At 41.2% G+C, this 16674-nt stretch overlaps 1 protein-coding gene across 2 annotated transcripts; it reads left to right on the forward strand.

The window, feature by feature from the left end:
- The first annotated feature begins 640 nt into the window (after nt 1-640).
- On the forward strand, nt 641-10507 carry Haus4 (HAUS augmin like complex subunit 4). Of its 2 annotated transcripts, none has more exons than XM_015492789.2 (10): nt 641-991; nt 2586-2662; nt 5375-5517; nt 5606-5737; nt 6156-6290; nt 8261-8357; nt 9046-9191; nt 9329-9459; nt 9817-9885; nt 10029-10507. In XM_015492789.2, exons 2-10 carry the CDS (start codon nt 2608-2610, stop codon nt 10210-10212), a joined length of 1092 nt encoding a protein of 363 aa, XP_015348275.1. In that variant the 5' UTR covers nt 641-991; nt 2586-2607; the 3' UTR covers nt 10213-10507. The 2 variants fall into 2 exon arrangements, with proteins under 2 accessions (XP_015348275.1, XP_015348282.1); XM_015492796.2 differs by having other exon boundaries at nt 647-810.
- The last annotated feature ends 6167 nt before the right edge of the window (nt 10508-16674 follow it).

Here is a 16674-nt window from a genome sequence, read left to right on the forward strand (position 1 = left end):
GATTCCAGTCAACTTTGCAAAAAGGGTGCAGGTGGGAGTGGAGGCTGGGTTTAAGACAGAGGTAAATGAAGAATGAGAGATAAAGCAGAGGGCAAAGGAGCCTGAGAAAGGAGAGCAGACCCAAAGTGCAGAGAGTTGTGCCAGGCAAGAGGTGAGCCAAGCCCCAGGCGGGGCTACCCGCAGGATGAGGGATGGAGGCAGGTCTAGGAAGGTTCAGCAGACCATTGTGGTAGGTTTAGGTTTCTGGGCTGCTACCTTGACTTTAACCTCTCCGCGCCTTAGTTTTCCCCTCTGTAGAATGGGTATGATGGTAACTTCCCAGTAGGAAGCTGTAAGAACTAAATGAAGCAAGACGAGGGAAGTAAACGTTTGACATAGCGCCTGACTCATCGTAGGCCTTCAATAATGTGAGTTATGAATACCATTTTCCCAACATTTGTCCGTAAACTGGGAAAGGTACCAAGAAGGCACAAAACGACCTTCCTGAGACCGCTCTTCCGCAGACAGTTCCACAACCCGAGTTCGCGGCGGTTAGAAACCAAGGACTCGCGCCAGGAGGGGGGCGGGATCTGTCGTTCCCGCCTTGAGTTGGCCCCGCCCCCCTCCCTGCGGCCTCTCGTGCACTTTGGGCTCCAGCCCTTGACCCGGCCTTCCCGCGCGGTCCTCCCGGACCTAGCTTCCCCCCGGTTCTGCGCGGGGCCCGAGTGAGAAGTTCCGGAGCCCCGCTGGCTGGGTATCGACGCGGTCCGCCAGCCCGCCCAGCCCCCCTCGGCACTGCCTCGGGAGCTACAGCTTCCCCAGAGTGTGCAGGTTTGCTTTCGAGGGGTGGCGGGCTGCGCTGCGGGAGAGGAGCGCTCAGAGGGTCAATCCGGCCAGCCCTCGGTCTCCGGCCGCGGAGGCCGCCCTCGCCCTTGGGAATCCTTGGTCGCCCAGACAGAAGGAGAGTCGGCGCCGGGGAGCCCGTACTGCATTTTGATTCATCTTGGGCCTTGTAAGGGTCACATCTTGTGAAAATACCTGTAAAATCAATTTAACGTTCAGTGCAGCGTGTAAAGACAGCTCTAAGAATTTAAAAGACGCCTGAGTCAGAACATTTAAATGCTTGGGTCCCAGTAGCAGCGTTTTAACACGTCTAAGTGCAGAGGGTGGAGAATCGAGCCTGATTGCCGCCACCGTTCACGCCCTGTAACATTTTTAAAGGGTAAAGAAAAATACCCATAAAAAAACCTCTAGGGAGGGAACAGCTGACTTGTTGAAATTTGGATTGGTCCTCATTTCCATGTGCGAAATTTGCCTGCAAAACTTTTTATTTGCTGGCTTAGATTAACAATAAACCGAATTGTTAAAAATACTGAGCTTAACTAAATAGTGGTTTTTGTTGACAAGTCGATGGTGTTATTAATTCTTAAAAGTCTCATCCAAGGCACGAGTCGTTATCACAGTTTTGCAGGTGGAAAAAAAGTTTGGCATAAAAAAAGCATTTCCCTTAAATTCACACAGAAGCAACAGTGGAGCTGTAGATTAAGTACTAGCATTCTAGAAGCCTTCTTAGCTGCGGCCCCCAGTAGACTATGTTACAAAACAAATGAGTAGTTACTTTGATGTTACTCATAAAAGGAGCGAATAAACCAAATGTTCTGTGAACATGAAGTGTTAAATCATAATGACCTTCAATGTCTGTTTTGCTTTGGGAGACTCAGCTGCCCTTTGGAGTTTGATACCTCACCAAGAGTAGAAGGTGGAGCAAAAACATAACATGGAAAATAATGTCAAGGGAAGAATTTTGTCTTCCGAGTCCAAACAGTGCTCATCTTTACTGCCCCTCTAAGGTCATTCTTTTCAGTGTGTTCCATTATTCTGGCAAAACAGCGGGAGCTCAGGACCCAATCTTGCTGCATTAACTATACCTTTGCCTCACTCTGTCTGCACTGACCTGTCAGTCTTCCTGTCATGCTCTTTCCTCCAGGTGCTCTTTACTAATGCTGTTATGTGAAAACCAGTTGTTGTGCAACTGTGGAAATGATCTGTCATTCCTGAAGGATGATTCTAGAATTTAATGATCAAAAACTACCAACAGTTCTTCAATGAATGGACACACACACACACACACACACACACACATATACAATTATTGTGGAATTTGGTAGCTGAGTTATTTGGGGGGAAAAAAAAACAGACTTTTGATTATTTTCTCCTCTTTCCCCAGTTCACTCATAACTGGAAAGCAGTAGCTCTTTTTTAACTTCAACATAATAATGGTGCTGGTGTGGGATCCTCCTGATTAGACCTTGGTGAATTGGAAAGTTTCTTTTTTAGAAACAAGCTCCTCCTTTTTAGAAAGCTTGGAACAAGTGGAGACATTTATGTGCTTGGAATGCCAAACATTTTGGCACTTGTAAGTCTGTCCATGAAACTGTGTTAAGAGCTTGGAACCCTGGATTTGTGATATAGCCCCTCTCTGTAAGTAGCATCCCTGAGGTTCCTTTCCAGCTTGTGGATAAAAGAAATTCAATGCCAAGGTAGTTTAATCTGGAGCAGCCAGCTATTTATTCATCTTTTGTTTTCTTTCATTTGGTTCCACACAGATAAAAATCCCAAGAAAATTAAATGGCATCTGGAGATTTCTGTTCCCCTGGACAAGGGATGGAAATACTTCAACAAGGTAAGGGTAGATATTTGCAAAAGGTTTGCTGACTTACCCAGAGAGGTTCAGGTTCTTGCCTTCTTTAATAAAGAGGATTTTTTTTTTTTTTTTTTTGGTATCAGGGATTGAACCCAGGGGAGCTTAACCACTGAGCAACATCCCCAGCCCTTTTTAATATTTTATTTAGAGACGAGGTCTTGCTGAGTTGCTAAATACCTTGCTAATCTGCTGAGGCTGGCTTTGAACTGGAGATCCTCCTGCCTCAGCCTCCTTAGTTGCTGGGATTACAGGCGAGCACCACTTTGCCGGCTAATAAAAAGGATCTGTAATGTCTTATCAGTTTGTTTTCTATTACAAAAGTCTAAGCTTCTGGGAAAACTAGGATACATGGGAATTCTTGAACAGTCTCTTAATGGAAACAGATTACCCTAACTCCTGTTAAGTGTTGGTGTACTATCTGCTTGTGCAGTAGCAAGCATATTTTAAAGATAAGAGTGGCTAGCTAATTCTTTGAAGGCTTCCTTCTTACCTGTATCTTGAATTTTCTTATATCTTTTTTTTTTTTTTTTGAATTGGGGATTAAACCCAGGGACACTTAACCACTGAGCCACATCCTTAGCCCTTTTTTATATTTTATTTAGAGACAGGGTCTCATTGAGTTGCTTAGGGCCTAGCTAAATTGCTGAGGCTGGCTTTTGAACTCATGATCCTCTTGCCTCAGCTTCCCGAGCCACTGGGATTACAGGCGTGTGCCACCACTCCCAACGAATTTTTTTCTTAATATATATTTTTTTAGGTTGGCACAATGTCTTTATTTTATATTTATGTGGTGCTGAGGATTGAACCCAGTGCCTCATGCATGCTAGGTTAACACTCTACCACAGAGTCACAACCCCAGACTCACTCCCAACGAATTTTCTCACATCTTATTCTTCAAAATCTCAGCTCCTGCTGGGGCAATGACATATACCTGTAATCCCAGTGACTCAGGAAGCTGAAGCAGGAGGATTGCAAGTTCAAAGCCAGCCTCAGCAATTCAGTGAGGCCCTGAGAAAATTGATGAGATACTGCCTTAAATAAAAAATAAAAAGGGATGGGGATATAGCTCAGTAGTAAAGCACCCCTGGGTTCAATCTCTAGTGTCCCCATCACACACAGAAAGTCTCAGCTCCTTCTGTATCTTGAGTTCTTTCCATATCTTGAATCTTGTATTTCTTAAATTCTCCAAGAACTTGAATTTCCTATATTTTTACTATTTCCATATTGAATCCTTCAATATTTTAGAGGAGGAAGGGATGGGGGAAGAGGGAGAGAGGGGGAGAGGAAGAAGGGAAAGAGATACTAAGATTCAAACTTATTATTCTCTAAAAGAACCTTAGGTATGATGGTCCAAAGAATGAAAGTGTTTGGTAAGTAGATGTAGAAGATTCCAGCAGAGAGCACCCAGAAAAGAGATGGAAAAAAAGCTCTGACTATATGGAATAACTAGAGAATCCTAATTTCCTTCACTTTTTCTCATGCTTGTGCTCTTCTGTGTCTACATGCATTATTACTCAGTTCTACTTAAAATAATTAGAATTTGTTAATTTTTTTACATACTATAAAGGTGTATCTTTTCTTAGGCTTGCTTATATGACTAGAAATCACAGTCAAGTTGGAATTTTAGAATGTATGTTTTTCTCTTTTGTTCAAGAACTCTAGTAATTCTGAATGAATTTGGGGTACTGGGTGATCTCTATTAAAATGTATTGTGTTTTTTAAGGTTTTTTTGTTATTTTTTGTGGTGCTAAGGATTGAACCCAGTGCCTCACATATGCTGGACACATGTTCTGCCACTGAGCTACATCCCAGCCCCTAAAATGTCTTTTACTGTTATTATTATTTTTGTGGTGCTGGGAATTGAACCCAGAGCCTTGTGCATGCAAGGCAAGCACTCTACCAAGTGAATTATATCCCCAGCCCAACCTTCTTTTTTTTATGAGACAGGGTTTCACCAAGTTGCTGAGGCTGGCCTAGAACTTGTGATCCTCCTGCCTTAGCCTCCTGAGCTGCTGGTATTACAGGCTTGTGCCACCATGCCACACTTGTTGATTCTTTTTGTCCCATCTTTACCAAATGCATTTTCATTTTCTTCCCTCTCTTCCTGCCTTTCTTTTTGTGTGTTTGGGATCTGGGGATCAAACTCAGGGCCTCATGCATACTAAGCATGTACTCTACCACTGAGCTATATCCCTAGCCTGCGCATTTCCATTATCTAAGTCCTTAACTTTATTGGGTACTCATTTCCCTTTGAAATGAGTTTTATCCACAGGCATAGTGGCGTATGCCTGTGATCCCAGTGACTCAGGAACCTGAAGCAAAAGGATGAGAAGTTCAAGGACAGCCTCAACAACTTAGCAATACGATACCCTGTCTTAAAATAAAAAATAAGGGCTAGGGGTGTAGCTCAGGAGTAAAATGCCCCTGGGTTCATTCCCCAGTACCACAAAAAAAAAAAAAAAGAAAAAAAAAGAAAAAGAAAGAAAGAAATGAGTTTCATTTTACATCTTTGGATATAAAATAAATATTACTTTGAGTATTATTTCTAGTTTCTAATTTGTTAGTTTTTCCTTTTAAATCCATGAGATTTAGAAACTTTTCTAAAAAACCAAGGTGTTTTGGAAGTATTATGTTCAGTTATATAAACTAAGCATCCTTACCTTTTTGCTTTTTTTGTCCCTGTGCCTTAAGTGTGTAGCAAGCAGTTTCCTCCTTGTAACCTGAGGGAAGAGGACCTGTTACAGAACCCCTACTTCAGTAAGCTGCTGCTGAGTCTCTCACAGCATATGGATGAGAGTGGCTTAAGTCTCCTCCTGGCAAAGGAGCAGGCTCAGGTAAGGGCCCTGAGAGAAGGGATGACTGGAGGAAGGGAAAGTTCTTTCAAGAGAGTGGTTTCTATCTGGGATATTTTTGGTTTTCTAGGCATGGAAGGAAATTCGACTGCATAAGACAACATGGTTGAGGTCTGAGATTTTACAGAGAGTCATTCAAGAACTGCTTGTGGACTACTATGTGAAGACACAAGACACAAATTTAACATCTGAGGACAAAAAGGTGAGGCCAAAGAGATGAGATAAGGTGCATTACCAACTATAGAAATGACCAGGCCAAATGTGGCTTGCTTTGATGATGTGATCTAGGGCAAAGAAGAGCTTTGAGGAATGGGTTATTAAAAACAAAATGGGTTGTCACTCTTGAGATAGCTCACAGTCTTCCTTGAATGTGTATCCACTTTCTAAAAACACCTCTGTCTCTACCTTAAAAAAGAAAAACAAAAATGGACTGTAGTTATTGGGGAAAAGAGTGTGTTATCAAGGTTTTGAAATGGATTGACAGAAGGCATTTGCAGCTGAAGGGGATGACAGCTGAAGAGAACTCTGAAAGTATGAGAACTGGTTCATGGGGATGGAACAGATGGAGTAGGAGATGTTTTATAGTCACCTCTTTTTGCTTTCTATTCTCTCTTTCTCAGTTTCATGAGACCCTTGAACAGCGGCTCCTTGTGACTGAACTGACACACCTCTTAGGTCCTAGCCAGGAGAAGGAGATACCTCCATTGCTAGGGCTGGAGAAGGCGGACCTTCTGGAGCTCATGCCACCCTCAGAGGTTGGGAGGAAAGAATACTGGGAACAAAGAAGCAAAGTGTTTTATTTTCCCCATATCTTTAAGATTTTTTGTTAAGCTTAATTGTTTTTGCCAAAATAATACATATCTATGGTGGGCAAACTCAAAGAATAAGAAAAACATTACATAGAAGCAAATAAAAGATGGAATACTACATCTGAAAACATACTATTATTATAAAAGCTTGATATAAATAATATTATACCTTCTGTGCATACATAGATAGTATAATCTGTTTTGGTGTAATACATTGTGGATTTTTTTTCAAATCAAGAAATAGAATGAGGCTCCCAGAGACTTGGGAGGCTGAGGCAGGAGGATCGCAAGTTCAAAGCCAGCCTCAGTAATTAGTGATCCTCCTTTAGTGAGAACCTGCCTCAAAATAAAAATAATAAAAGGTTGGGGATGTGGCTCAATGGTTGAACACCCCTGAGTTCAATTCCCATCATCAAATAAATAAATAAATAAATAGGATGATACATACCTGCGATAGCACTCTTAGCATAGTGTCTAGGCACATCTAGGCACATAGTGCTATGTTCTTTTTTTTTTTTTTTTTTTAAAGAGAATTTTTTAATATTTATTTTTTAGTTTTTGGCAGACACAACATCTTTGTTTGTATGTGGTGCTGAGGATCGAACCTGGGCCGCAGGCAAGCCAGGCGAGCGCGCTACCGCTTGAGCCACATCCCCAGCCCCGCTGTTCTTTTTTTAAAAAAAGATTTCTTTTTTTTTAGTTGTAGATGAATATAATACCTTTACCTTTATTTATTTATTTTTATGTGGTGCTGAGGATTGAACCCAGTGCCTCACATATGCCAGGTGAGTGCTCTACCACTGAGCCATAATCCCAACCCTAGTGCTATGTTTGTTTGTTTGTTTTTAGTTATAGACATGCACAATATTTTTATTTTGTTTATTTATTTTTACGTAGTGCTGAGGATCAAACCCAGTGCCTCACATGTGCAAGGCAAGTGCTCTGCTACTGAGCCACAACCCCAGCCCATATGTTCTTTTTTTTGTGGTGCTGGGGGTTGAACCCAGGGCCTTGTGCATGCAAGGCAAGCACTCTACCAACTGAGCTGTATCCCCAACCCCCATATGTTCTTATACCATTAGTTTAAATCACTGCTAGGACTCCATTATATGGATATACCATAATTTGTTTAACCTTATTGATGGGTATTAAGGTTATTTCCATATTTTTGCTGTTAGAAATTATAGTGAGATGAACATGCTAGTTAATGTGTCTTTGCCTTTGTATATATTTTATTTCCCTAACATTTGTGCTGAAAGTGGTATCACTAGATCAGAACATACATACATACACAGAACACATTGGTACATACTGCCACACTATTCTTCAGAAAGGTGTTTCTAGTATTCCTAGTTCCCATATTTTCACCAACAATGGGAAAAAAAAAATATATATATATATTAGTTTTAGGTGGACACAATATCTTTATTGTATTTTTATGAGGTGCTGAGGATTGAACCCAATGCCTCACGCAAGCCAGGCGAGCGCGTGCCATATCCCTATACCCCCAACATCAGATCTTGACGGTCTTTTTACTTGTTTCTTCTTTTTATGATGCTGGGGATTAAATCTAGGGCCTTGTGTATGTTAGACAAGTTCTCACTGAGCTACAACCCATTCCCTCCTTTTGCTGATTTGATAAACTAAAAATGAGTCTCCCTGATGTTTCTTTAAATTTTTTTTTTTTAATTTTGAGATAGGATCTTGTTAATTTGCATAGGATGAACTTAAATTTGTGATTGTTCTACATCCTAAGTAGCTGGGATTACAGGTGTGCTCCGCCACAACTCACTTCTCTGATGGCTCTTGACATGTTTTCTGTGGTTAATATTAAGGTTGTATCATCACATATTCATTGGTGATATTCCCTAGTTCTAACAGTCTGTTTGCACCACCTTTTGCTTTGGTGGTTATAGGATTTTGTGCAGATGAAAGCTCGTCTCCAGCTGGAAGTGGAAGAACAGCTCAAGAGGAAATGTTTCACTCTACTCTGCTACCATGACCCCAACTCAGGTGAGTGCTGGTCCTCTGTTCTGCTCACAACTGGCCTTCAGGGTTCATGGTCTACTGTTTTTTGAGAATAATGTATTTTTAAGTATCAGAGATACCTATGTGTTTGTTTCTGGTGGAATAAAAATAAATGTTTTTGTAAGGACTCCTTTGATTTAGCAAGGTGACAAGTGGAAGTGTTCTCCTGCTGCAGGAAGAGATGAGTTCTCTCCTCAGGAGGATCACAAAGGCAAAGGGAGGAGAGGTCAGGCCTATAGGTGTTCTCTTATCTTTTCCCCCCTGCTCTGTGGCTTAAGAATTCAGGGCCAGTGTAAAACTGTGGTACATACCTGTAACCCAGAGATTTGGGTGTTCGAGGCTGGAGGATTGCAAATTTGGAGCCAGCCGGGGCAACTTAGTGAGACCCTGTCTCAAAATAAAAAATATAAAGGGCTGGGGATGTAGCTCAGTGGTAGAGCGTCCCTGGGTTCAGTCCCTAGTTACACACAAACATACACACACACACACACACACACACACACACCAGGAATCCAAAGTAAGAGTGAAGAGAACCTGACTATGAGAACCAGGCATCAGAAGAAAACCCGGGAAGTTGGACTTCAGAGCTAGATGTAGTACAGGGACATCGAATAAAGCCTTACAGAGGGCAGTAGCAATTAGAATTTCACCAGCTCTTTATCTCTTTGCCCAGATGCTGACAGTGAAACCCTGAAGGCAGCAAAGGTATGGAAACTGGCAGAGGTCCTAGTGGGTGAGAAGCAGCAGTGCCAGGATGCTAAGAACCAGCAGAAGGAGCAGCTGGTACTGTTGGAGAAAAAGAGTGCCACCTACTCTCAGGTGTGTGGAGGCAATGTGACAGTCTCCACTTTCCTTTACTCTGACTCCACAGCACATTTAGGCAAGTCAAGGATTTGATTTGCCCTCCTTTCTACTCTCTGTTCTTACACCTCTTCTGCTTACTCTTGGGGGATCAGGTACTTCTCCGCTGCCTCGCTTTGCTGCAGAGGCTTCTTCAAGAGCACCGACTGAAGACTCAGTCTGAGCTAGACCGCATCAATGCCCAGTACCTGGAAATCAAGTGCAGTGCCATGATCCTTAAGCTGAGGTAAGCTGTGAGTCTTGTGGATCTAAGGGATACTGTCTTATACCCCACTCCTCCATCTCTCATCCTTATCTCTTTTTTTTATCATGCCTAACATTTTGTGGATATCCAATAAATGCTGCACAGCAGCATTAGCCTTTGGAGTACCCAAAAGCTTTTTAATATTCTTGAGTCTTTTATTTTACAGACTTATGAAATAGGTGCATTACTGTAAGATCAGTTGCTCAAGGATTCAGAGTAACCTTGTTTATCCCATCATTGTTTAGCCTGCATCTTGACTGTGGGTAGGCACTGTGTTCATTCTTAACTCTGATCCTGTCAGGGATCTTCCACATGACATTTCTTTCTTTCCTCTGTCAGGATGGAGGAGCTAAAGATTTTGTCTGACACTTACACTGCTGAGAAAGTGGAAGTTCATCGTCTCATTAGGTGAGAACTCCCAGGAATCTGTATAGTTATCCACAGCTTGTTCCCACTCCCTCCTGACTTGTTCATTTTAGCATGTTCCTTTTCTTGTCTACTTTCTGAGGACAAGCATCCTTATATTGAACCTTCTTTTCCTGGGCTCTTAGGGACCGTTTAGAGGGAGCCATTCGCCTACAAGAGCAGGACATGGAGAAATCTCGACAGGTTCTGAATACCTATGAGGTCCTTGGGGAGGAGTTTGACAGGCTGGTAAAAGAGTACACCCAGCTCAAGCAGGCAACTGAGAACAAGCGCTGGGCCCTCCAGGAATTCAACAAGGCCTACCACTGAGTGTCTGCAGAGCCAGGAAGCATGATTTACGCACACCACTGCTGCCTCCTATTTCTGCTGAAGGGACCACCTCCACCTGGGGCTTCCTTCACTATAAGGGGGTAGGGGGCACTTGCTGAAAACACTGCAGTCCTTTAGGCACCCTCCTGATTTATTTCCCTTGTTTACAATGACTGGGTCTTTTTTGGAAAATGTAGCAAGCAGATTTATATAATTTTATGCATAGCTGTTTGTCAGTGTCAGTCCTGTGTTGTGTTTGATTATTTCATGAATAAAATGATGATGTTATATCTTAGGATTTTAGTCATTTTCCCTGAGTAAAGATGGAAAAAGAACATCAAAGTCTGTGTGGAGGGCTGGGGATATGGCTCAGTTGGTAGAGTGCTTGCCTAACATGCACAAGGCCCAGGGTTCAAACACCAGTACCACAAATAAAAAAATAAATTCGTAATTATCATAAATAATCAAGAAACCAATTAAAAAAAAAAAGACTGTGTGGATAAGGAGGAAGAACTGAGGAAATCCAAATAGAGCCAGATCTATAATGCTTATACAAATAGGAGGTAGAAGTGCCAGCCTGCCCTCATTGAGTCTTAGAGGCTTCATTCTGGATAAGCAGAAGTGGATTAAATCTGGGCTTGCTCTTGATGAACAATAATCTTCAGAGGAGTGCTAGGTGCTGAGATAGATAGGAAACAATTCTGTCACTGTGGCTAACGGTAGGAAAGTTACTATAAAGCAGTCAGGCATTCAACTCAGTTATAGAAGGACACAAGCCACTTGTGCTCCTGGTTCTTTCTGGTTGTGGTTTGAGGGCCATATGTCTCTCCAAAAGCAGGGGTGGGAAGAGATTACCCTGAGGAACCAAGTTCTACCTTACAGCAAGGTAGATGGGTTTGACTGGCATTGAAATTAGGGAATGGGAACAAAAGCAAAAGGCCTCTGACCTTCTGAATTAAAGAACCTACTTAGCTTCCCCACCAATTTTTGGGGAGACTGGTTCAGGCATTCTTCTATTGAGGTGAAATGATGGTCTGCCTTGGCGTGGGAAAAATTAAGGTCTTGAAGTCAACTTACATATTTCTATAAATGGTGTTTACCACTATTTTTTTATACACAAATTTTGATCCCCACAAAAAATGAACAAATAGATAATGAAAAAAACTTAGAGTCAATATTGCTTAATTTTATAATGTCCCCCCCAACTTTTTTGGGGGGAAGTTTTTGAACCTATAGAAAAGTTGAAAGAATAGAAGGATGAGTACCAGTGAACTTTTTCTTTTTGGTACTGAGAATTGAACTCGGAAGCACTACCACTGAGCTACCTCCCCAGCCTTTTTGATTTCTTTTTATGTTGAGACAAAATCTCACTAAGTTGCTAAGGCTGGCCTTGAATTTGCAATCCTCCTACCTCAGCCTCCTGTGTCACTGGGATTACAGGTGTGTACTACTGTGTCTGGCTACCAGTGAATTTTTTTTTAATATTTATTTTTTAGTTATAGGTGGACAGAATATCTTTATTTTATATTTATGTGGTGCTGAGGATCGAACCCAGTGTCTCATGCATGCTAGGTGAGTGCTTTACCTCTGAGCCACAGCCCCAGTCCCTTTTATTATTTTTTTTAATTAAAAAAATTATTTTTTGCAAGAGGATTAAAACCAGTGGTACTTTTATCACCAAGCTACATCCTAACCTTTCTGATTTTGAGACAGGGTCTCACTGAGTTGCTTAGTACCTCGCTGTTGCTGAGGCTGGCTTTGAACTCCCGATCCTCCTGTCTCATCCTCCTGAGCCACTGGGATTACAGGCGTGCACCACTGTGCCCAGCAATGTACTCTTAATCTATATTTAGCAATTGCCAGTATTTTGCTTTTCTCCCTCCTTTCCTTCTTATCTCCCTTCTCCCTTTCTCTCTATAAAATTCATTTATCTGGGCTGGGGATGTGGCTCAAGCGGTAGCGCGCTCGCCTGGCATGCGTGCGGCCCGGGTTCGATCCTCAGCACCACATACAAACAAAGATGTTGTGTCCGCTGAGAACTAAAAAATAAATATTAAAAAATTCTCTCTCTCTCTCTCCCACTCTCTCTTAAAAAAATAAATAAATAAAGATTTTAAAAAAAATTCATTTATCAGGTAGGTGTGATAACACAAACCTATAATCCTAGCTGTTTGGGAGGATGAGGTAGGAGGCTTGTGGTCAGCCTGGGCAATTTAGTAAGATCCTATTTCTTTTTTTTTTTTTTTTCTAGATCAGACGTATGTGAATTTTATTTTTTTCCCTACATTTTTTATTGTTGCATTATAATTGTACATAATGGTGGGACTTGTTGTTACATATTTGTACATGAATACAACATAATATAATTTAGCCAATATCATTCCCTAGTATTTTCCCTTTCCCTTCCCTACTCCCTAAACCTAGTCACTTTCCTGTATTCTACTGATCTCCCTTAAATTTTCATGAGATTTTTTCCCCCAACTTTTCTTTACCTTTTTCCTTTCTAGCTTCCACATATGAGAGAAAACATACAGTCTTTAACCTTTTGAGTTTGGCTTATTTTGTTTAACATAATGTTCTCAAGTTCCATCCATTTTCCTGCAAATGACATGATTTCATTTTTATTTATGGCTGAATAAAATTCCATTTGGTCTGTATACCACATTTTCTTTATCCATTCATCCAGTGATGGACACCTAGGCTGGTTCCACAGTTTAGCTGTTGTGAATTGTGCTGCTATAAATGTGAGTATGCATGTATCACTGTAGTATGATGACTTTATAATTTTTTTTAAATTGACACCTTTATTTTGTTTATTTTTTATGTGGTTCTGAGGATTGGACCCAGTGCCTCACACATGCTAGGCAAACATGCTACCACTGAGCCACAACCCCCAAAATTCTGATTTTATTGGTATGAGATACAACCTTGCAGTAGGATTTCTTTTTTGTGTGTGTATGTGGTGCTGGGGATTGAACCCATGGTCTTGTGCATGCAAGGCAAACACTTTACCGACTGAGCTATATCCCCAGCCCAACTTTATAATTTTTTTAGGATAAATACTGAGGCGTGGTATAGCTGGGTCATATGGTGAGAACCTATTTCAAAATATAAGAAATTTTAAAAATGGCTTGGGGTTGGGCTGGGGATGTGGTTTAGTGGTAGAGTGCTTGCCTGGCATGCATGAGTCCCTTGGTGTGACTCCCTAGTAACACACATATAATGATGATGATAATAAAAATAACTTAATTAAAATGAAATAAAATTAAATTTCTAGTAGGTTGGTTGGTACTTTATTGACAGTGAAGATATAGGACATTTACATCATTGCAGAAAGTTCTATTGGACAGCTGGGCATGGTGATGCACATATATAATCCCAGTTACTCAGGAGGAGGAGGCAGGAGGATCACAAGTTCAAGGACAGCCTAAGTAACTTAACAAGACTCTGATTCAAAAACAAAACAAAATAGGGGCTGGGGTAGTGGCTCAGTGGTAGAGTGCTTGCCTGGCATGCTAGCATGTGTGAGATACTGGGTTTGATTCTTAGCACTGCATATAAATAAATGAACAAAATAAAGACCTATCAATGTCACACACACACACACACACACACACTATACACTCCCAAAACGAAAAAAGTAGAAAGATTTGGGGATGTGACTCATTGGTAGAATGTCCTTGAGTTCAATCCCCAGTACTGTGAAAAAAATATTTTTTGTATGGGACAGAGATATAAGCCTGTATTTCCTAAAAATTAGAGTTAGGTCTTTAGGCTTGATTAGATTTGGATAAAAGATCTTTGCAAAAAGTACTTAACAGATGCTATTACATACTTCACATCACTGAAGCCACATCAGGCCAAAATATGTCACTATTAATTATGCTGAGTTTGATTGCTTGGTTAGGTGGTAATTGCCAGATTACTACTAATGGGATCTCTTTAATTTATAAAGGTATGTTTTCTCTTGGTTGTAGCATCTAGAAATGAAATTTGAAAATCTCAAAATAGATCTTCCTGGGCTGGGGATGTGGCTCAAGCAGTAGCGCGCTCACCTGGCATGCGTGCGGCCCAGGTTCGATCCTCAGCACCACATACAAACAAAGATGTTGTGTCCACCGAAAACTAAAAAAATAAATATTAAAATTCAAAATAGATCTTCCTGATATTTATTATGACATTCATTTAATTAGGTGCTTGTCCTGAAGCAAACTAGGTTTTGGCATTTGGAATAATAATAATGACAATAACAACAACAATAAAGAAATGGGCCTTGTCTTCAATTTTATAACCTATAGACAATAGCAGACACACAAAAACAGTCCAAGAATATAAAGTAACAGGAAGTAGAGCTAAACGTGTTGTGAACAAAGAGAAGCGAATCGGGAATTATAAGGTAGAACCTTGGTATGAAAAGCAGATTTGGTTCAAGCTTTATAGAAGCAAGTATGGGATGGAATTTTGGAAAAAGCAACAAAGACAAAGAGGAAGGAGTGGTATGTGAAAAGGCACAGAATTAGGAATTGGTAAATTATGTACCAAAGAAAGACCTTCCTTCCTTCCTTCCTCCCTCCCTCCCTCCCAGGGATACTTTACAACTGAGTTATATCACCAGCCCTTTATATATATATATTTTTTAAATATTTATTTATTTTTTTAGTTATCGGCAGACACAACATCTTTGTTGGTATGTGGTGNCCTTGCTCATGAGCGAAATCCAGATCCTTCCCTAACTTATCCCAGCTAGGAATCGTAAGACTCCCTGAAAAGGCAAACCAAGGAGCTGCTATATCAGCTTCTCTCAAAAACATCTGCAAAGTGCTCTGCTTTACCCCAAGTCCTCTTGAACGTAACAACCCGTCCAGGGCCAACAAAATTGGGCTTGAAGAGGTAGCGCCCATAATGTTTTTAGAGCTATAAAGAAAGTGAAAGTACAAAAGCCCCGCTCTCTCTTTATTTACAGGGGAGCGTCCTTTTTTCCGCTCTCTCTTTATTTACAGAGAGAGCGCCCCGCTATTTGCTTGCGGATTCCCACTTTACCTGGGAACTTACCTGGTGCACCACCCTGACTGCTGAAAGTTCTGGATCCTGGGTTCGAGGAATATAATTCCCCGTACGGGCCACCAATTGCCGCGACCCCTCGCCGGCAAGGGAAAACACGACACAGGATTCTTCTCTCAGCAGTTTATTCAGGCCTTGATTCAAGTATCATCTTCTAGTGACCCGTCGCCGAGCGCCCAAGCACAGCCTAATAAAGCCTCCAGCATACCAATCTTAAGCTGCCACGTGGACCTTTCTCATAGGGTGGTAAGGGATTGCGTGCCAATTCTCCATATTAGGAGTTGTTTATCACAGGCCGCAGTGGAAGCCGGCGCCATCTTCTAATGGCGGCCACGGTCTAATTAAAACGGCTCACCACACTTGCTAAATTGCCCAGTTTGGCCTTGAACTTGCTGAGGCTGGCCTTGAACCACGTTGCTGGGATTATAGGCATGCGCCACCCCACCTGTAAAAATTTCATTTAAAGTGTTAATGTGACAGAAATTTAAGTAAGATCTTTTATAGTTTCAATTGAGACATGAGAGCTGGGGTTTAAGCATGTTTAGATTTCCAACTGGATGAGAAAACAAAATGGTTTACAAGCAGTGATTCCCACTCTATCTCCCTAAAACAGCATGGAGATGGACAGTGAGCTATTTTTAATATATTTTTGTTTTGTTTTGTTTTTGGTACTGGAGATTGAACTCAGGGACACTCTACCACTGAGCCACATCCCCAGTCCTATTTTTTATTTTACTTAGGGACAGGATCTTACCGAGTTGCTTAGTACCCCGCCATTGCTGAGGCTGGCTTTGAACTTTCAATCCTCCTGTCTCAGCCTCCCAAACCACTGGGATTACAGGCATGTGCCAACGTGCCCAGCCTATTTTTAATGTCTTCAAGAAAATGAAACATTTTTCTGCAACAATTCTGTACCAACTATTATTAAAAAATCTTTATCAGCTTAAAAACAAAAACATATGCCTTGTAAGAAAGAAAAAATAGAAGTATATATGATAGAAAAACATTGGACCACACATGCTCACACTCACCACCCCCAGCACACATCCCATTACCCCAGCCCAGCCTACCTCCTCAGAGTAACCAGAGTGATTTGGTATGTATAGTGCCAGATAGTAGTGAACATGATCATCAGAGTATGGTTGCATCATAATTTAACCATTCTCTTCATGATAGATATTTAGATTGTTTCCAGATTTCCCAATTGCAAATATGCTTTGTTGAGTATATATAAATATATATATTTTAAAAAATATATAAATGTGTATACATACACTTATTACAGGTCCTGCCTCTTTACTCTTTCAAAGTCATACCCTTCACTTGCCTCTTACCACATCTGATAAGTCTTGATCTTTCCCTTGGATGAGAGTGGAGGAAATCACCTACAGAACTTGGAGT

Source organism: Marmota marmota, unplaced genomic scaffold (assembly GCF_001458135.2).
Source record: "Marmota marmota marmota unplaced genomic scaffold, marMar, whole genome shotgun sequence".
In the NCBI taxonomy this organism is placed as follows: domain Eukaryota; kingdom Metazoa; phylum Chordata; class Mammalia; order Rodentia; family Sciuridae; genus Marmota; species Marmota marmota.